Source organism: Spermophilus citellus (genome assembly GCF_964194105.1).
Source record: "Spermophilus citellus genome assembly, chromosome: 2".
Taxonomy (NCBI): Eukaryota; Metazoa; Chordata; class Mammalia; order Rodentia; family Sciuridae; genus Spermophilus; species Spermophilus citellus.
Genome location: NC_138183.1, coordinates 253,180,373 through 253,200,190, shown reverse-complemented (window position 1 = coordinate 253,200,190; position 19,818 = coordinate 253,180,373). Strand labels below are relative to the sequence as shown.

At 57.6% G+C, this 19,818-nt stretch overlaps 2 protein-coding genes across 3 annotated transcripts in view; one reads left to right on the top strand and one right to left on the bottom strand.

Annotated features, from left to right (window-relative positions):
• Nucleotides 1-11,201, bottom strand: part of IGHMBP2 (immunoglobulin mu DNA binding protein 2) — a 26,810-nt gene extending 15,609 nt beyond the window's left edge. The window contains exons 1-6 of the mRNA XM_081280816.1: nucleotides 11,071-11,201; nucleotides 6,230-6,399; nucleotides 5,024-5,216; nucleotides 4,813-4,910; nucleotides 3,141-3,304; nucleotides 906-1,106 (exon numbers count right to left, since the gene is read on the bottom strand). Coding sequence (XP_081136942.1) covers nucleotides 906-1,106; nucleotides 3,141-3,304; nucleotides 4,813-4,910; nucleotides 5,024-5,216; nucleotides 6,230-6,399; nucleotides 11,071-11,156 — 912 coding nt within the window. The 5' untranslated portion in view covers nucleotides 11,157-11,201. The remainder of the gene's footprint in view (nucleotides 1-905; nucleotides 1,107-3,140; nucleotides 3,305-4,812; nucleotides 4,911-5,023; nucleotides 5,217-6,229; nucleotides 6,400-11,070) is intronic.
• Nucleotides 11,155-19,818, top strand: MRPL21 (mitochondrial ribosomal protein L21; the record flags this gene model as incomplete). 2 transcript variants are annotated; one of them, XM_081280824.1, is made up of 7 exons in its annotated part: nucleotides 11,221-11,363; nucleotides 11,613-11,670; nucleotides 12,712-12,797; nucleotides 14,885-15,048; nucleotides 16,661-16,713; nucleotides 17,515-17,618; nucleotides 19,522-19,818. In XM_081280824.1, the coding sequence occupies 7 exons, from the start codon at nucleotides 11,273-11,275 to the stop codon at nucleotides 19,584-19,586; spliced, it is 621 nt and encodes a 206-aa protein (XP_081136950.1). In that variant the 3' UTR covers nucleotides 19,587-19,818. The 2 variants fall into 2 exon arrangements, with proteins under 2 accessions (XP_081136949.1, XP_081136950.1); XM_081280823.1 differs by lacking the exon at nucleotides 11,613-11,670 and having other exon boundaries at nucleotides 11,155-11,363.

The window sequence follows — 19,818 nt, the reverse complement described above, 5'->3', positions numbered from 1 at the left end:
ACACTCCACTCCACAGGGAGGAGAGGGACGCCCATGTCCTGGGGAGACGCGGTGGGGACAGGACGGCCGCCTGCAGGGACCAGCTGTTGCTGCCGGCGTATCACCCACGTTTTTCAAGAGATCAAGATCAACATGTTTCAGCCCATAATCACCCAACCACACCCACGTTCGGCTGCTTTGCTTATCTGGAATCCGCAGCGGGAGGAGGTACCCCACCGCCTGATTCACTAAGCAGCAAGGCCCGAAGCGCTGGCTTCAGCAGGTACAAGGACACGACATCGTCCACACCAGACAGAGCGAGAACCATCAAGCACGTCCCACACCACCTTATCCAGCCTCCGTCCACCAGCAGCCAGAGCTGTCCATCTGCACCAGGGCAGCCTCGCCTGGGCTGTGGGGCAGGACGGACAGCCTCCGAGCCCCTCCCTGCGGCCATCACTGCTGGGCACAGAGGGCGCTGAGGAGACGGCTGCTGGGGGCAGCAAACGCGGCCAGGGCGGAAACTAGACCAGAAGGCAGAGGCCTGGGACCCTGCCACCCCAAGGGGACCTGCACCCCGCGTGCCCCCTGCTCCTGGCACCGGCCACCAGAGAAGGTGGTGTGGACGAGGACTCAGGAGGCTCACTGCTTCCTCTTTCTCCTCGGCTGCTTCCCGCTGGTGCCAACACTCTCTGCCAGGCAACGGGAGCAAGGGGGGCATCCAGGAAACGCTGCTTCCTGATGGGTTCCTCGCCCCCGGCAACGCCTGGAGCAGGGCACCCCGTAAATGCCGAGTGCAGCTCGCTGTCAAAGACGAGCATGGAGGGAGAGGGCAGCCCACTTTTTAATGATTCAATGGCGGATGGAGGCGAGAGACCAGGAGGAACAGACTGCAGGCCAAGCCACACGGGGACGCCAGGACGCACCAGGATCCGGTCGATGTCCTTCCTGATGTCTGCGACGATCTGGGTGCTGTCGCTCCGCGCCAACACCGCGTCCAGAGAGTGCTGCTGAATGGACTCCAGCAGGCGGGCAGGGTGCCCCAGGCGCAGGATCCGCTGCTTCCAGTGGGCCAGACGCTCCACCAGATTGTCCACCGCGATGTTCGAGGGGGCACAGCACAGAACCTGGGCGACGCAGTGGAATCAGGGCTGGGCGACCTTTTCTGAGTCTGTGCTACAAGACAGGAAGGCTTCGGCCACAGAGGAAGGAGCAGAGCGTGCGACAGCCAACCTGCAGCCCTTGGGCCACGGAGGACGGAGCCCTCAGCACCGCACCCAGCACGTCTGCCGCCCGGACCCAGGCCCCCGAAACCTGTCAGTCTTCAAAGCACCAAAACGTCACGTGACTTGCAACTGCAGAAGAAGGCCCTAAGATTCAAGTGTGCACTGGAAGACCAGCCACCAAATCCCACCAAGTCATTTTTACATCTGACCAACACAGGGTGCAGTGGAATTTCCACTCCACTGCAGGAACACAAGACGGCCAGCAGAGGGAGACCCACAGCCCCCACCCGTCCCCCAATCCCCACGGATGTTCAGGGCACACCCAGCCTCGCTGCTCGATGAGCACAAGGAGCCTGCCAGGTGTGGTGGTGCACACTTACGACCCCAGCTACACCGAAGGCTGAGGCAGCAGGATCATGTCTGAGGACGGCCTCAGCAATTCAGTGAGACCCTATCTCAATATAAAGAATTAATTAAAAGGGCTGCCGATGTGGCTCAGTGGCAGAATGACCCTGGATTCAATCCTCAGTGTTGCATGCACAAAGAGAGACACTCAATTATAAGCCACCAAAGCCGCTACTTGTTCAGTAAGTACCTTTTCTTGCCAGTTTTTAAACAGCTGCGTAGACACCCATCCACAGGGAGGAAACCTTGGACACTGATTTAACTAAGTGGCAACAACCCTTGCAGCTCTGAAAAGCAGCAGCTCAGGTAGGCACAGTGGTGCACACCTGTGATCCCAGCTACTCAGGAGGCAGAGGCAAGAGGATTGCAACTTTGAGGACAGCCTCGGCAACTGAGCAAGACTGTCAAAATTTAAAAAGGGCTGGGGATGTGGCTGGTGTTGAGTCACTTGCCCTGTATGTGCAAGGCCCTAGGTTCTGTCCCCGGCACTGCAAACAGCATAAGGTAGCAACTCTGCCAGTCAGTGCTGGCTTTGCTTCTCACTGGCGTGACGGGCAGGTGACCCTGTCTGGGTTTCCTTGCCTACAACCTGGGCTGCTAACAGTCCCCAGCAAGCAGGGTAGAAGACACCCAGAAGGCCGTGGGTTGGAAGCGGCACCAGCACAGGCCGATCTACCAATGCCGACCACTGCCACACCAGCTCTTGCCCGGACCATGCTGCCACGTACCAGGAGGGACTGTCTAACACACCTCCTGTGTCCTCGGGTCAGGATGACTCAGTGGATGTGAAGACGAAAGACCCTTTCTGGACCACAGCAAAGACAAGGGAGCGAGGACGTGCACCCTGGACAGCCCGCGATCCATGCATCGCGCATGCATCCTGTCCACTAACCAGGCACAGGGTCAAGGGCCTGGTCAGCCACACACCCCAGTATGGGCCTGAACACAGCTGGAGCCAAGGAGCTTGGGCAGGGACACCCACGGGTGGCTTCTGCAGTGGGAAGGGCTCCAGGAGCCTGAGCCACACTGTCCACACAGGGGCTCCTGGGCACTCCCCTGACCCGAGGGGCTGTCAGACATCAGAAGGGCCCTGCCAGCCCGCTGTGTGTGTGTGATCTTGGGGACTGAACCCAGGGTCACTCTACCTGAGCTACACTGGACCTCAGCCCCCTTTTTTTTTTTTAATCTTTGTTTTGTTTATTTGTTTATTTTACATGGTGCTGAGGATCAAACCCAGTGTCTCACGCATGCCAGGCCAGCGCTCTACTGCTGAGCCCCAGCCCCAGCCCCAGCCCCTCAGCCCTTTTACTTTGAGACGGGGTCTCACTAAGTTGCCCACGGTGGCCTTGGACTTGCCATCCTCCTGCCTCAGCCTCCTGTCTCTGGGATTACAGGTGAGGGCCAGGACACCAGCTCCAACCCTCGCTCCTAAAGGTCCAGTGAGGTTCCTGACCAACCCTACCAGAACTGTGGCTGGGATCCCACCAAGTGCCCACTGAGCACGGCGGGGACCCGCAGACAGTGCCCCACCTTCAGGCCCTGCTTCACAGCCTGCAGGATGATCTCGACCAAGGTCGTGGTTTTCCCAGTGCCCGGCGGCCCGTGGATGATGGCGAGCTCTTTCTGGGACAGCGCAAACAAGACGGCTTCCTTCTGGGAGGGGTCCAGGGTGGCATTGAAGAGCACCAGGGGGCCTGCGGGGCAGCAGCTGTCAGGCCCGGCCCTGCCACCCGCCTGCTAACCTCCTCACAGGGCGCACACGGGTAGCACGCTGGACTCGGCTGTCTACGGAGGACTTCCAGAACGGGCCACGGCTATTCAGTTACATGCTGCTGGTGGCTGCCACAGCAGAGGCAAGGCATGGCCCCCATGGAAAAGGTCCCCGACCCACCGTCTGGGATAACAGGCAAGAAAGAAAGGTTTTTGGAGACGCGCCGATTTCCATCATCTCACCCCTTTTAGTTAAATGACAAAAAAAAGAAAGAAAGAAATGCTAACGAATTCCAGAGTGGTATCTCTACTCTAGATTGGAAAACTAACAAGCTTCTTATGCTCTGTGCCCGCTGTGCCCACCTGTGCCAAGTACTGCCCATGCCTGTGGCAAAGCCCCCGACTGACACACAAGCACACTGAGCCTGCTGGCCAGGGGTACTGGTGCACTCATGAGAACAAAATGATTTGTGAACAGTCCAGGGGGGTCACGGGCAATGAACCCACCACCAAATCTGAAGTCCCCTGCACATTCCACTACCCCACACCAAATCCCCTTTCCCTGGACTACAGCCATGATCAGGACATGCCACAATCCTCACACAGAGTAAATAAGCCATGAGGGTGGCCATGCCTGCCATCCCAGAGGCTAAGGCAGGAGGATCGCAGATTCAAGGCTAGCTTGGGCAACTTAGCAAGGCCCTAGGCTACTCAGCGAGACCCTGTCTCAAAAACTCTAAAGGGCGGGGATGTGGCTCAGTGGTTAAGTGCCTCTGGGTTCAATCCACAGTACTGCAAAAAAAAAAAAAAAAAACTATAGTAAACAAATTTCTGGTTCAGTTTCCAGCCCATAGTGCCCTGCACAAAATATCTGACAGAAATAAAGTATCATTGAAATACGTGTACCTTTAGAATTTCCAAAAAAAAAAAAAAAAAAACGTGGAGAGAAAATGAGTATCCATAAAGCCGTGCCATGAGGAGTGCGGACTGAAGCAGCCCGGGTCTGGGCTCTCAGTCTGCTGTGCCGTGGCGCTGGGTGAAACATCGGGGCCGCACCACCCCACCCACATAGGTTTTTATTTCGAGATGGTCTTGCTAAGTTGCCCAGGCTGGCCTGGAACTAGGGATCCTCCTGCCCGAGGCTCCGGAGCCTCTGGAGTCACAGCATGTGCCACCGCACCCGGCAGCCCTGTTTCCAAGCTACTCAACAATGGAGTTGTTAGCGGGTACAATGACAGACGGGGTTGGCGCGTGGCTCAGCGGAGGAGCGCGTGCCAAGCAGGCACAGGGCCCTGGGCTGCTGGTGACCCGGCACTGGACAATCGACAGAAGCCCCCCGTCTTCAGCAGTGCTGACACACGAGCAGCCGTGCTGAGTAAAGCCCTCTGACAGTGGGCTTCCGGGACATGCTCCTAACTGCACCCTCACACTCAGGCCCACGGTCAGACCCTGCTCGACAGCTTCAGCAACAATTAAAGAAAAAAGTCTTCACCTATGTCACCGGCAGGGCTGGGGGCGGATCCGTGGAAGATCAGCTCTATGAGCGGGGACGCTGGCCCCGAGTGGAACTTCTTCAGAGCCACCAGAGCCCTGTGGGAGAGACAGCACCGAGAGCTCGGGGGAAGCCAGCAGCTCAGGCCAGTGTCTCACACGGGGCCCGGGCCAGGGCCGCAGCCCGGGAGCCCACCTGCCTCCACACTCACGCCTTCAGCCGCTTGTACGTGACATCATTGGCGAGCTTCAGCAGCCTGTAGGAACTCTCTCGATCCAAGTCCAACTGGAGGTCCTGGGACTCGTCAAAGGCCACTGTGACAGACTTCTGGGTGATACGGGTCAGGATCCCAGAGGCCAGCTGACCACCTTCGTGGGCAGCACCATACAGACCCACAATGTCACCTGTGAAACCCAAGCCACATCGCATCAGAACTGGAAAAAGCGAGGTACTGTTTTGTGTGATAAATTCCAGGACGTTTCAAATGTGACGCCATCGTGGCTTTCTCCTCCTGCCTTTGTTTCCTGTGCTCGAGTCTCTGCCTCCCCCGCCACACCCCTGGCCACTGATGGGTCCATAGATCCACCGGGGCCCCAGCTGGGCACCTGGACGGAGACCCACAGCCGCCAGCTGGGCCAGGCACTGAGGGCGCAGGGGGAAAGCCGTGTCCGCAGCCCCAACAACAGGACAAGGGCGCAAGACCTCAGCCTGCCGGGGCTGCCCCAGCTGTCCCCACATCGCCTCCTCTCTCCAAACCCAGCCAGGACCCCAACAACCACTGGGGCAAGGGTCAATCACAGCACTGTCCCCACAGAACAAGGCAGAGACTGACGGTGCAAAGGACGTCGTGACAGCCCCTCTCCGGGTTCCCTGGGCTGCGGCGTCAGGCAGCAACTACTGACTGTCCCTCCTGTCAGGCTGTGAGCTCCGCAGAGCCTGCCCAGCAGGGGAAGGTCTGGGAGTCCACAGCTGCCCACCCTGCACACCCAGCCATGGGGACCAAGGCCAAAGCCACCCCCTATGTGACAAGAGTCACAGGTGACTTCTGGGCCGCCCCTGTGTGACAACGGTCACAGGTGACTCCAGGACACCCCTGTGATAACGGTCACGGGTGACTCCTGGGCCGCCCCTGTGTGACAACAGTCATGGTGACTCCTGGGCCGCCCCTGTGTGACAACAGTCATGGTGACTCCAGAGCTGCCCCTGTGTGACAACAGTCACGAGTAACCAAATTTCCTAGTAGCTACATTAAAACGTGAAGGAAGCTGAGCATGGTGGGCACGCTGTAATCCAGCTGCTCAGGAGGGAGGCAGGGGGACCAAAGCTCAAGGCCAGCCTCAGCCACCGAGCGGGACCCCGTGTCCAGGTAAAATAAGAAGGGCTGGGGGCGGCGTCTGGTCGGCATCGAGATACACACCAGAAGTGAAGCTGTTGCTGGGAAGCACCCCGGCAGAGCCACCCCTCCTGGGCTCCAGGGTGACCAGCAGCCGTCCGTACAGCCCCGTGCGCTGGCTGGACACCTGCAGCTTCAGCAGACACACGCCCCGGCTCTGGAGCTCCTTCAGAGAGATGCTCTCCTGCCAGGACCTGCAAGACATCCAGGTCAGGGCTTCCGGCTGTCCCTCACCAGCTTCTGCTTCCCCACCCACGTGAGACAGGGGACAGAGACAGGAAGACAAGCGTCTGCACAGGCACGTCCTCTCAGAGAGCCGAGCCTGCCCGGCCCCAACTGGCCCTCCCCATCCTCCAGGGCAGCTGATGCCAGGACCTCTGGGCTTTGGCTCCCACCACGCCCTGGTCCTCATCAACACTAGGTCCCACTGGTGCCCTGGTGCCCTCGCCGCCTCTCATCCTCCATCCCTGGCACCACCTAGGGCCACTACTGCTAACCTGGACTAAACTTGGCTCCTAACTGCTTATCTCTGGGCTTTCCCTGCCCAGCTGCCCCAGGGCAGCGCAGTGCCCACCGACCCATCCCCTCAGCTGCCCTCCCTCGCCAAGAGCCATCCCCGGTGCACAGTGGCAGGATGAGCCCCTCAGTAGGCCCTCCTGAGCCTGGCCCTTCCCTACTTTCCCTGATGGTCGGCAACAGCCAGGGCCATGTGCAGCCTCTGTGCTTGATGCTGAGCACCTGACGCAAAAGGAAGGGTTTGTTCTCAGACAAGGTGTGGGGTGGAATCGTGCCGTTTCGCATTGAGGTGAGGCAGGCTCAGAGACCACCTGCGAAGCCTACCCACCATAGTGCAGGAGCTGGGATCCCACTGAGCTCCCAGCCAGCAGGGTCAGAGGCCTCTCAAGCAGATCCTGCCAAGGGGTGGGTCTGGAGGCAGACTGCCCCGATCCGCGTCACCCTGGGCAAGCTCCATGGCCCCTCTGTCCCTCCTTGGACAGGACAAGAGTCACAGCTCTGTAGGGCTGGCAGGAGGTCTTAAGGAGACTGACACCAGGTACTGCTCGTCTTGCTTCAGGCAAAGGGATCCCCAACCAAGGCCCACCTCAGGTTGTCCACACCTCCTTCACCAACTCTCCTGGGCACCACCCAACGCTCACTCCTCCTGTGCTCAGCACCGTCCTCCAGGAAGCCCCCCTGATGTCCTCCTAGGGCTCTCCAGCCAGCAGTGGCCATGCTGCTTGGGCACAGGGCTGTTTCTGGTCATGCTTTCTGTGCAGACACTCTAACTTCCTCATCTTTTTCTTTGCTTGGTGGGGAGCAGGAAGGGGACAGGGGTTCCTGGGGTTGGCCAGAGACGGACACACATGTGCCTGTCCTGAGTGACTCCATGGTGTGTGGAATAGCAGTCTTCAGGCTGCACCTGCCCTGAGTGACTCCATGGTGTGTAGAACAGCAGTCCTCAGGCTGTACCTGCCCTGAGTGACTCCATGGTGTGTAGAACAGCAGTCCTCAGGCTGTGCCTGCCCTAGTGACTCCATGGTGTGTAGAACAGCAGTCCTCAGGCTGTGCCTGCCCTAGTGACTCCATGGTGTGTAGAACAGCAGTCCTCAGGCTGTGCCTACCCTAGTGACTCCATGGTGTGTAGAACAGCAGTCCTCAGGCTGTGCCTACCCTAGTGACTCCATGGTGTGTAGGACAGCAGTCCTCAGGCTGTGCCTGCCCTAGTGACTCCATGGTGTGTAGAACAGCAGTCCTCAGGCTGTGCCTGCCCTGGTGACCCCATGGTGTGTAGAACAGCAGTCCTCAGGCTGTGCCTGCCCTGAGTGACTCCATGGTGTGCAGAACAGCAGTCCTCAGTCTGTGCCTCCCCTGAGTGACTCCATGGTGTGCAGAACAGCAGTCCTCAGGCTGTGCCTGCCCTAGTGACTCCATGGTGTGTAGAATAGCAGTCCTCAGGCTGTGCCTGCCCTAGAGACTCCATGGTGTGTAGAGCAGTCCTCAGGCTGCACCTGCCCTGAGTGACTCCATGGTGTGTATAACAGCAGTCCTCAGGCTGTGCCTACCCTAGTGACTCCATGGTGTGTAGGACAGCAGTCCTCAGGCTGTGCCTGCCCTAGTGACTCCATGGTGTGTGGAATAGCAGTCCTCAGGCTGCGCCTGCCCTGAGTGACTCCATGGTGTGCAGAACAGCAGTCCTCAGTCTGTGCCTCCCCTGAGTGACTCCATGGTGTGCAGAACAGCAGTCCTCAGGCTGTGCCTGCCCTAGTGACTCCATGGTGTGTAGAACAGCAGTCCTCAGGCTGTGCCTGCCCTAGTGACTCCATGGTGTGTGGAATAGCAGTCCTCAGGCTGCGCCTGCCCTGAGTGACTCCATGGTGTGTAGAACAGCAGTCCTCAGGCTGTGCCTGCCCTGGTGACTCCATGGTGTGTAGAACAGCAGTCCTCAGGCTGTGCCTGCCCTGGTGACTCCATGGTGTGTAGAACAGCAGTCCTCAGGCTGTGCCTGCCCTAGTGACTCCATGGTGTGTAGAACAGCAGTCCTCAGGCTGTGCCTGTCCTGAGTCACTCCATGGTGTGTGGATAGCAGTGCTCAGGCTGCGCCTGCCCTGATGACTCCATGGTGTGTAGGACAGCAGTCCTCAGGCTGTGCCTGCCCTGAGTGACTCCATGGTGTGTAGAACAGCAGTCCTCAGGCTGCACCTGCCCTGAGTCACTCCATGGTGTGCAGAACAGCAGTCCTCAGGCTGCGCCTGCCCTAGTGACTCCATGGTGGGTAGGACAGCAGTCCTCAGGCTGCGCCTGCCCTAGTGACTCCATGGTGTGTAGAACAGCAGTCCTCAGGCTGTGTCTGCCCTGGTGACTCCATGGTGTGTAGAACAGCAGTCCTCAGGCTGTGCCTGCCCTAGTGACTCCATGGTGTGTAGAACAGCAGTCCTCAGGCTGCGCCTGCCCTGGTGACTCCATGGTGTGTAGGACAGCAGTCCTCAGGCTGTGCCTGCCCTAGTGACTCCATGGTGTGTAGGACAGCAGTCCTCAGGCTGCACCTGCCCTGAGTGACTCCATGGTGTGTGGAATAGCAGTCCTCAGGCTGCGCCTGCCCTGAGTGACTCCATGGTGTGCAGAACAGCAGTCCTCAGGCTGCGCCTGCCCTGAGTGACTCCATGGTGTGCAGAACAGCAGTCCTCAGGCTGCGCCTGCCCTGAGTGACTCCATGGTGTGCAGAACAGCAGTCCTCAGGCTGCGCCTGCCCTGAGTGACTCCATGGTGTGCAGAACAGCAGTCCTCAGGCTGTGCCTGCCCTGAGTGACTCCATGGTGTGTAGAACAGCAGTCCTCAGGCTGTACCTGCCCTGAGTGACTCCATGGTGTGTAGGACAGCAGCTCTCAGGCTGCACCTGCCCTGGTGACTCCATGGTATGTAGAACAGCAGCCCTAGGGCTGCACCTGCCCTAGTGACTCCATGGTGTACAGAACAGGCTGTGCCTACATCTGCTACTCCATTTTGTAAAGCAGTAGTTTGCCATGAGCTGCTCTGTTTTGAATTTAAGTGCACATCTTGTTTGTACAACTAAACACCCACCATCTGCCTGGCACGAAGTAATCATGCTAATAAGAATGACTGCCCATGAAATCATCAAATTAATCGGAAGCACTTGGATGCACGGGTATATCAAACTCAAACGGGAAAAACCTGACCCATGAGCTTATGGAGCACACTAGACCACCAAGTGACACAAAACCCCTCCCTTGAGACCCTTAAAAAAAGGAGTGTCCCAAGACTGGACACGGTGGCACCCTGACCCCATCACCTGGTCACTTGTGAAGGGCCTTATGCAGGAAATTCTCCACAGGAAGGAGCTTGGGAATCTCTGCCCTCTGCCTTTAGCAGAACCCGGTGCCTCCTGCCCGTGATGACCACTCAGGCCCACTCACGCTTCCATTGCACGTGCACTGTGAGACTGCGTCCATCAGGACCTGGGCCTAGAACAAACTCCTGTGCTCCTGAAGCCAGAATTAGGCAGGCAGGCAGTAGAGACAGGTAAACTGAGTCTGGTCGGATCAAGGAGGCTAATTTTGAGTGAGTGGGGGAAGTCGGAGAAAGTCCCCTGAGGGATTGAAATGTTAGTTCCCGGGAGCCCTTCTTCCACCCTGATCCAGACCCTGCCCCTGCCTGTTGCTGAGGTCACCTGTCCCAAGAGGGCCCTCCCTACTGGGAGTCCTGAAGCTGTGGATGACTGTGTCCAGGGCTGTCCACCCTGCCCTTCCCCCTACCTTGAGGCCACCCCACCAGCACTTCCTAGGCCTAGTCACACCCGCAGGAAGGAGGAAGAGGAGGAGAGCAGGAGGACAGAGGACCCTAGGACAGATAGAGAGGGCAGCCTCCCTTCTTGGCACACCAGGGTACAGCCATGGCCCCTTCTCCCTCCAGGAGGAGTCTGTGTTAGGAGTCCAGTGCTTTTTAAATAAACCCTGCTTTATGTCCTTGCCTCGGCCTGCTGCTCTAAGGTTCAGACTTCAACACGGGGGAAGCAGGGCTCGAACCGGTAACCGGCGGTATCACTCTGCGTCTGGGCGAGTTCTGGGGCCGGTCCCCTCTCTTACCTGACCACCTGCCTTCTGAGCCCTGCGTCGCCCTGACCCCGTCCTACAGCTCCGCAGCCTGCACCTGCCCCCCTGGGGTGTGCCGCGTGAATGGGGTTTGGAGACCACAAACTGAAGCTGGAAGAAGACAGCTGCGCGCGCCGCCGCCAGAGCCCGCGGCCGGGACTCTGCGGCCACCGGCAGGTGCCCACGCTGAGGAGACGCGCACCTGCGGACCGGGTGACACGGCGGGCTCCCCACAGCGGCCTCGCGCCCGCCGCCTACCTGCGCTCCTCCACCTCCGCGTCCCTCTCCAGTTCCAGCAAGTCCAGCTGCTTGGTCACGAACCTCTCCACAGTGGCCGAAGCCATGGCCGCAACGCCACGGACCCGCTGCCGCGCAGCAGCCGCGTTCCCCGCCGGGCTGGTGCGTCGCCGCACAGGGTCCGCGCCGCTTCCACTTCCGCTTCCGGCCGAACCACGCGAAGATGGCGGCGGCCGCGGCGCTCACGGGCCCCCTCGGGCGGCTGGCGTTGGCCTGCGGCCGCAGCATTCTAACACCCTGGCGGCCCGGAGCGGGTGAGGCCCGGACGGCCGGGTGCAAGGAGGGGGCGGCCTGGGCAGGCGACGTCCCCTTGGCTTCCGAGGAGGCCCGGGAGTTGGTGGCTGGCCCCGGCGGCGGCGGGGAGGGACAGGCCGCGGAGCCCGAGCGGGGTCGCCGGGGGCCGGTCCCGGTCGCCGGGTTTCGAGGCCCTGCTGCGGCCGCTGCGCGCGGCAGACGCCCCTGCGTTCCCACGCCCTGGTGACCGCGCTCTCTTCTTCCCGCAGCCGCGCTCGGGCCCGCCGCGCGGAGACTCGGTTCGCAGAGCCCGTCGCCTCCAGCAGGGTAATAGCCAGATGGGGTCTGCGCCTCGCCTCCCCCTCGAGCCAGGACTCCCCTCGCCCGAGAGTCGGAGAGCGCTTAAGCTCTGACCTTTTGACAGTTTTTCTCAGGCCTTAGATTAGTTCTCAGCTCCGCAGAACACCTGGTAGGGAGAATACCAGACCCGGCCACTGAAGGAGACCCCGTCGTCCCAAAGTAAAAAGAGAAGGGGCTGGGATCGAGTTCAGTGGGCGAGCCCCCAGCTCCCCTCCCCAGGCTGCGGGTGTGGGGAGGAGGGAGAAATACACACAGATGTGCCTACCTCCCGCCAGAATGCTCAGCAGCAGCAGGAGCAGAAGCTGAAAAACTCAATCTGAACCTAGGAAGAAATCCAAAGTGGTGTTTTACTAGAAGTGTCCTGTTATTCCCATATCGCACATGAAAGGTTCTGGCTGTCTTTGCCAGGCCCCATTTATCTGTGCTGTTTTCTTCATGAATATCACACAGGACAGAGAATTAAGAGACTGCTCCTCAAAGTCACTGCCCACCCGCAGATCATGGTGTGTTGTTCCTAGTGCCTCTGAAACCAAGCATGGTGGGAAAATGCCTATTAATTTCAGATTTGTGTCAAGTTCCCCTGTGCCCCATCCTGGGCCTAGACATTGGCATGTTTTCCCGTGGAACAGAATGCTTAAGACACTCGTGTTACTAATGATTGATCAGCCACTGCCATTGAAATACATCATAGCCCTCGGGGTATGTAGGAGACTCAGTGTTTGACCAGAGAGGTGGGAGTGGTCCTAAAGGGGCGGTGTTACTGTTGCTCAAGCCCCTCTCCCTCTCCAAAGCAGGTTTGCACACACACGCCCAGAGCTCTGTAACTCCCAGCACCCGCCGCGCCACCTGCCAGTACGGCAGTCTCTTTGCTGTGGTGCACATCAATACAGATGTCCAGTGCCTGTGAGAGGATAGCTCATCTTGACCACAAGCGCAGCATCTCTTTCTTGGGGATTTTGAGCTGCCTTTCATGTGCATATGGTACACATTTATGAAATGTTTTCACAGGTATGTTCCTAAAACGTCTCTGAGTTCACCACCATGGCCAGAAGTTGTTCTGCCAGACCCAGCTGAGGAGACCAGACACCACATAGGTAAAGACTTGCAGGGAGGGGGCTGGGGTTGTGGCTCAGCAGTAGAGCACTTGCCTAGCACACACGAAATGCTTCAATCGATTCTCAGCACCACATAAAAATACATAAAAAAAAGGTATTGTGTCCAAATACAGCCAAGGAAAAATATATATATTTTAAAAAAAAAATCCTTGCAGGGAGTCAAAACAAGGGGAGGTACCCAACACTGCTCTGGCCAGCAATCAAGGTGGCCACTGCCACAAAGCAGGGTTTCACATCCCAGGTGCTCAAGGGCATAGCATGGTGTGAATCCTCATGTCCATTTTTGCCAGTAAACACCAAAATTCTAAATGCTCGTTCATAACCACACACAGTGGTGCATGCCTGTAATCCCATGACTCAGGAGGCCGAGGTAGGAAGATTGGTAATTCAAGGCCAGCCTTGGCAACTCAGCCAGACCCTGTCTCAAAACAAAAAGGCTTGGGATGTGGCTCAGTGGTAGAGCACCCCTGGGTTCAATCCCTGGTACAAAACAACAACCTCAAAACCACCCAGTGTTCAAAATGTTGGTTCATTCATTCAGCAAATAGCTCTGGAGCAGCTGTCCTGAGGCAGGTCCCAGTACCTGCCCTGGGTCCCACCTGTCTCCGTGTATTCAGGAGCAGCTTCTCCCCTGTCTGAAGAGCAACGTTGATGAGCAGAAGTGCTGCCCTGGGTGCTGGAGAAACGTTCAGGGTGTGGGGAATTGCAGCGACCCAGAGCCCACGTCAGGAGGAGGAACACCATGGCTGCCACTGTGGCCAGGAAGGAGCCAGATCCTCAGTTTTCCAGAAAGCTGGAAACCTATGTTGTTGAATAGACCCTTCTGGTATTTTAAAGTATGTTTAGGGTATTATACAAGATAGCCACGCATGGTGGTGCATGCCTGTAATCCCAGCAACTTGGGAGGCTAAGGCAGGAGGATGGCCATTTGGAAGTCAGACTCAGCAGCTTAGCATGACCAGATCTCAAAGATGGGCTGGGGATGTAGCTCAGCGGTAGAGTGCTTATCTAGCATGGGCAAGGCCCTGGGTTCCATTACCAGGTCCACAAAGGAAAAAAGACGGCGTACAGGTGAAAGTAGTCATTCCCCAGTGTCTGGGGGGGATGGGCCTCAGGCTGCCTGCGGGTTCGGAATCCTCAGATGCCCAAGCCCTGAAGTCTGAAATGGCTAAGAGTTCACATGTCACCTATACATGTCCTCCCGAATATGTAAGTCATCTCTAGGCAACTTATAATGTCCGGTGTAACACAAATGCCACGTTAATTCTTCTGTCGCTTAGGGAGTAAAGGCAAGAGAAAAGGTCCATTATCTGTTCAATACAGATGCAGCTTTTTTCCCTGAATTTTTTCAATCCGAAGTTGATTGAATCCAGGGATGCGAAGGGCTGACTGCACACCAAGACTTCTGCCCTCGCTGCCAGGTGCAGCTTCTGGCTTTGACTCTGTGTCCAGGGCAGGAACTGCCTTGTCCTCCTGTGTGTCCAGCTGCAGGCCAAGCTGGGTGTCTGCTCAGTGAGCCCCTATTCAGAGCAGACCTCAAGGTCTAGCACACGGTGGCCTGAGTTCGAGTCAGGGCTGTGAAGATAGCAGAGGAGCCAAGTCCGGGAGGCGTGGCTGGAGTCTGCCTGCCCCCAGAATGTGATTCTGGGTGCTCCTTGTTGGGAAAGGCTGTCCTTCCCTTCTTGGTTTGGCCGCCCCCTGCCACTGCTCCTTAATGAACAGCAGTGGAAAGATGAGGGTTCCTCCCACCCAGAGCCGTGGACAGGCAGGGGGCTCATGCTCAGGCCAGAGAACCGCAAGAGGCAGTTTGGGCCTGCTGTGGGGCCTGAGGGCACCCCATCTGTCAACCCCACACCCAAGGGGCTGGTGCCTCTGGGAGCAGCAGCTGGGCCTCCTCCTTGGCACCTGTGCTTACAGGGTGGACAAGACAGGGTTAGGCCGCCTGCAGTGAGCTGCCCTCACCAGGTGCCAGCGGGCAGCAAGTGCTCCACATCACCCTGCGGTGGGGGGTGAGGGTGGGCCACCTGTGCCTTTCCAGTTGGGGTGACTGCCGTGCTCTTCCCCAGACGTCGTGAGGAAGGTGAATGAGCTGATCGCCACCGGCCAGTATGGCCGTCTCTTTGCTGTGGTGCACTTTGCCAGCCACCAGTGGAAGGTGACCTCCGAAGACCTGATTTTAATCCATAATGAACTAGATGTCAAGTGTGGGGAGAGGATTCGATTGGAGAAGGTGAGGCTGTTGATTTCTCTGTCTATTCAGCGACTTGCCACCAAACATGCAGTCCCACCCGCTGGGCCAGAATGAGCAGGAGGCCAGCTAGACCGTGGCGCGGGGTGCCCGGGCGGGGCTCAGGAAGGGAGGGCAGCCCCTGGCGGTCTCACTCACAATCTCACAGATGCTCGCTGTCTGGGGTCGAGCAGCCTGTGCGGGGGCATGAGCTCACCAGGCCCTGATCGTGGGCAGGAGTGGCAGCTCCAGGTAGAGTGCTGCCCTGGCGTCAGCTCTGGCTGCCAGGGTGGTCCCCAGCCTTTGCCTGGCTGTGGTGCACCTTGCACTCGACGGCTGGTCCACCCAGGTGGCTGAGCACATCTCACCTTTGGTTCTAATTCTGCCTGCTGTGTTTGGGGGGCATTTGTTTGATTTTTGCCTTCTCCGTTTATAAAACTATAAAGGCTGCAATAGACATTTTTCTAGGATTTCGTCTGGGTTTTCTGCGCTACGGGGGATTGAACTCAGGGCCTCACATGCTAGGCAAGTGCTCCACCACTGAGCTGCATCTCCAGCCCTTTGTATTTTTAATTTTGAGACAGGTTCTCACCAAGTTGCCTGGGCTGCCCTTGAGTGTGGGATTTTCCTGCCTCAGCCTCCCAAGCGGCCAAGATCACAGGCGTGCGCCACTGCATTCACCTCTAGGTGACTTACAGTACCTAATACGATATAAATGTGTGCAAGTAGCCAATCTACTGTGTTGATTAAAGAATAATGACAAGGAAAAACTCAAGAGCTCAATGTAGACAGGGTCATCTTTCCAAGTTTTTCAGTCCACAGTGACCGACCTGCCTCTGCTGAGGTAGCACCCAGTTCCTTTACCTTGAAATGTTTCCTATAACCAAAAAACGGTGGAAACCCCACCTAGTGGAGGCTGTTTGTATGACTTAGGAAGTCCAGTGGCAAAGAGCACTTCATGCTGAAATTAGTTCAAAAACTACTTTTGTGATTTGTCATTGTCTGACCTGTGTCATTCGTTGTGCTCTCGTGGAACTTTGTCTTCATGTGTTTGCCCCAGCACGCCTGGACCTCTTTCTGATCAGCGAGGTCTTCCAGCATCTAATGCAGACTCCGCTGCTCCTGGAATGCACAGCACTCCCCACAGCTACACCTTGGCATGGCTGTCCCCACATGGAACGGGGCCTGTGTGCAGCTCTGCAGTGGTTGAAAGATCACCGCTGGCCTGAGTCTTGGCGCTGTTGGAGCACTGAGAACCGCCTCCACAGACCCGTGGCACGATGGGGTGCAGTTCAGTGGTGGCCCCTGGACTAGAACGCGTGAGACCAGAGTCAGTGTAGGTGAAGTTTAGACAAGAGCTTAGCAGTTGTCTGGGGCATAACTGTTGCATCAGATGACCAGACTCTCTGCATGCGGCTTCCAAGGGCCCAGGCATTTCACTGGGCAGCCCCCCACTGTTTAAGTTAAGGCGATATTAGCAGGCAGATTCAACCCGGGATTGCTCCCTTAGTTCCAGGTAACTAGTGCTCCGTGTTCTACGGGCCCTGGTGCCCACTCCTGTTTGGGTGACTGTGTGCCACTTGGTATGATGACTGTTCCTCCTTAACTTTTTCAGGTCCTGCTGGTTGGGGCGGACAACTTCACGCTTGTTGGCAAGCCTCTCCTTGGGTAATGCAACACTGAGCGCTGGGCAGGGGGGCTGGGGTGCAGGCAGGACAGGTGGGCTGGGCCAGCTGGGGGGTGTGCACGCTCACCGTCACAGCTGAACACAGCAAGTTTCTGTCACAATCTGGCTGTCCCATGTCTCATGAGGAGTTGTCCAGCCCAGACTGCTAGCCCATTACCAGTTCATCATAGCACAAAGGCATGCAGATTTATTTGAAGCCAGGTGTGGTGGCACACACCTGTCGCACTAGCTACTCAGGAGGCAGAAGGAGGAGGAGCAAGAGTTCAGGGCCAGCCTTGCAACTCACCAAGACCCTGTCACAGAAGACAAAATAGAGGACTGTGGACGTGGCTCAGTGGTAGAGCACTTGCCCAGCACACACGAGGTCCTAGGTTTGATCCCAGCACCACAAAATATAGTAATAATAATAAAAGTAAAAGTAAAATTTAAAAAATCAAACCAACACACTCCACAGAAAGTTCTTTTTGTGCTTTTTTTATGGTTTTCTGAATGTTTACAGTGAGGGCATATTGCCTTTATAATCAGGAAGGAAGGTAACTCTTCAGGAACTTTGTTAAAGTGTTAATACAATTTTAGGAATTCTCATTTTAGGAATTTTACTAAAGTGTTAGTAAAATATTAAAAATAATCAAGAAGGCACACGAGGGCTGGTAGGGCACGTGGGAGGCACTGGGTTCCATCCTCAGTACCACACAATGATGTTTTGTGTCCCTGTATACCTAAAACAATAAACATGAAAAATGATCTTTAAAAAGGCACCTGGTTGTTTACTTTCCTTCTAGAAAAGACCTCGTTCGAGTGGAAGCCACGGTCATTGAGAAGACAGAATCATGGCCTAAAGTCAACATGAAATTCAAGAAAAGGAAAAACTACAGGAGGAAGAGAAGTGAGTGGGGAGCATGGCCTGCACTCCCCTGCCGTGGCTGTCCCCGGGCGCCCCTGCTCCCTCCTGCAGCTGGGAGAGGCCCTGCCCACCCAGGCCAGGGTGCTTACTGGGCCTCGCTTGGCCAGTCACAGCAGCAACTGACCTGAGGGACATCAGTGGCATCTGGGGTCACATGGAACCCTGGAAACAGGTCACATCCACTGTGGAGAAAGCTGGAGCTGGTCCCTTGGTGGGGTGTCATTCCGCCTGCAGGGAGTGTGCGAGCAGGGTCTCGGGCTGTGGCAGGACAGAGCCACCCCAGGAGCCTCAGCGGGGGCAGACCTTGGCACCATCTTCGCACAGCACACAGGCACAAGACGGCCTGGGGGAGCTCAGCGAACCCAGCGTCCACACTGTGGCCACCCCTGCAGGAGGCCAGGGGAACCGGCAGTAAAGGAGTGGGCAGGAGGAGGAGGGGCTGATGCCTGTTTCAAGGTGGCTGGTCCCAAAGGCCAGCTGTCGGGCTAGTTGTCAGCTTGTGTCTTACTGAGTGGGCGCTGCTGGGCGTGTCCCTAGCCTTGCCTGTGGGCTATGCTGTGCCCCAGCCCAGCCGTAGCCAAGCGCAGCGCCCTCTAGAGGCCATCAGAGAGGGGCTGAGAAGGGCCCCAGGTGGGCCAGGGTGGGTCAAGGGGCTGGGTCACAGCTAAGTAGCATGGGGGCTCCCCTGGAGGAGGAAGCACTTCTGGGGCTGGAGGTGGGAGAGGCCCAGGCAGTGGCCACCAAAGGGCACTTAGAGAAGGACGAGGCCAGGGACCTGGATGCCATGGTGGGGAGCTATGAGGGTGGCTTTGGCACAGGTTGGGGGGGTTGGAGCAGAGCGCTGGAGGTATCAGCAGGTGTCCTGCAGGTGACCAGACAACAGCAGTAACAGGAGCATAGCTGCAGGGGAGGGGAGGCTGCTGGTGGCGAGACAAGGGCAGGTGGGGTCTGGGGATGACTTCACAGGGTGCCAGCCTTGCCCAGGGCTGCCACATGTTTCCCCGTGAGCATGCACAGGACAGGTCACCGAGAGCACAGAGATGACCAGGGCGTGGTTAGTAAGAAGTCCCCAGGACGATGGTCAGCCAGGCTGGAGGGGAAGGGCTGCTGTCGGGCGGCTTTCACAGGCTGCAGGTGGGGGGGGGGGTGGCCTGGGGACAGGAGAGGCACCAGGCTCCTGCATGCCGGTGAGAATGGGCCCCTGGCAGCAGAGCTGGTGTCCCTGTCCTGCTCTGAGGGGCAGTGGGCCGTGGAGCGGACAGGATGACCTCCCCTGCATCCCAGGGGGCACCTGACAGGCCTGACCTTGCTGTCCCACTGTCTGCCACCTGCCTTGTTCCGATTACAGGCACCCGGCATTGCCCTGAGCAGCAGACAGGAGCATCCACAGGACACCCCATCCCCACAAGATGGCCACCTGAAGGATGGCACCACAGGGCCTGGGACAGCCAGGGCTCTGGCTCTGAATGGTGTCACTCACAGTTCTGTTGGGACAGCTGCTGGTGCTGCTCCATTACTAGTCGAGGATGTGATCATATGTGCTTGTGGGACAGTCTCTCCTGTCTCTCTGACACTCCCAGGTGGCCACAGAATTAGCATTTCACTCCTCATGGTCCAGACCCGCAGTGGACGTGGGGCAGAGGTGGCCACTCTATCCTAAGGCCTCAGCCTTCCAGCTCTGCTCCTGCTGATGCAGCCACAGAGCAGTCAGCAGCCATGATGGCCCAGATAACCTGACCAGGCATGGCGGGGCAGCATCCAAGGCCTGTCTAGGGAGTGCAAGCCAGGACAGAGCCCTGTGCACGGGGCAGTAGCACCGGGAAGGCAAAGCTCATTCCTGGTGGCCAGCCTGGTTGGGCCTGTGACAGTGTCCTCTCTCTTCCAGTCATTGTGGCCCCACAGACCGTCCTCCGGATCAACACCATTGAGATCGCTCCGTGTTTGCTGTGATTGCCAAGCCAGTGTTGAACCAAGTACCAAATAAGCTCCTGGTGACCTGGGGTGCATGCCTGTCATCCCAGCCACTCAGGAGGCTGAGACAGGAGGATCCAAGTTCAAGGCCAGCCTGGGCAACTTATCAAGACTGTGTCTCAAAATAAAAAGGACTGGGAGTGCAGTTCAGTGGGAGAGCACTGTGGAACCCAGTACTGCAAAAAATAAAAAATACACTTGTTTCCGAGGA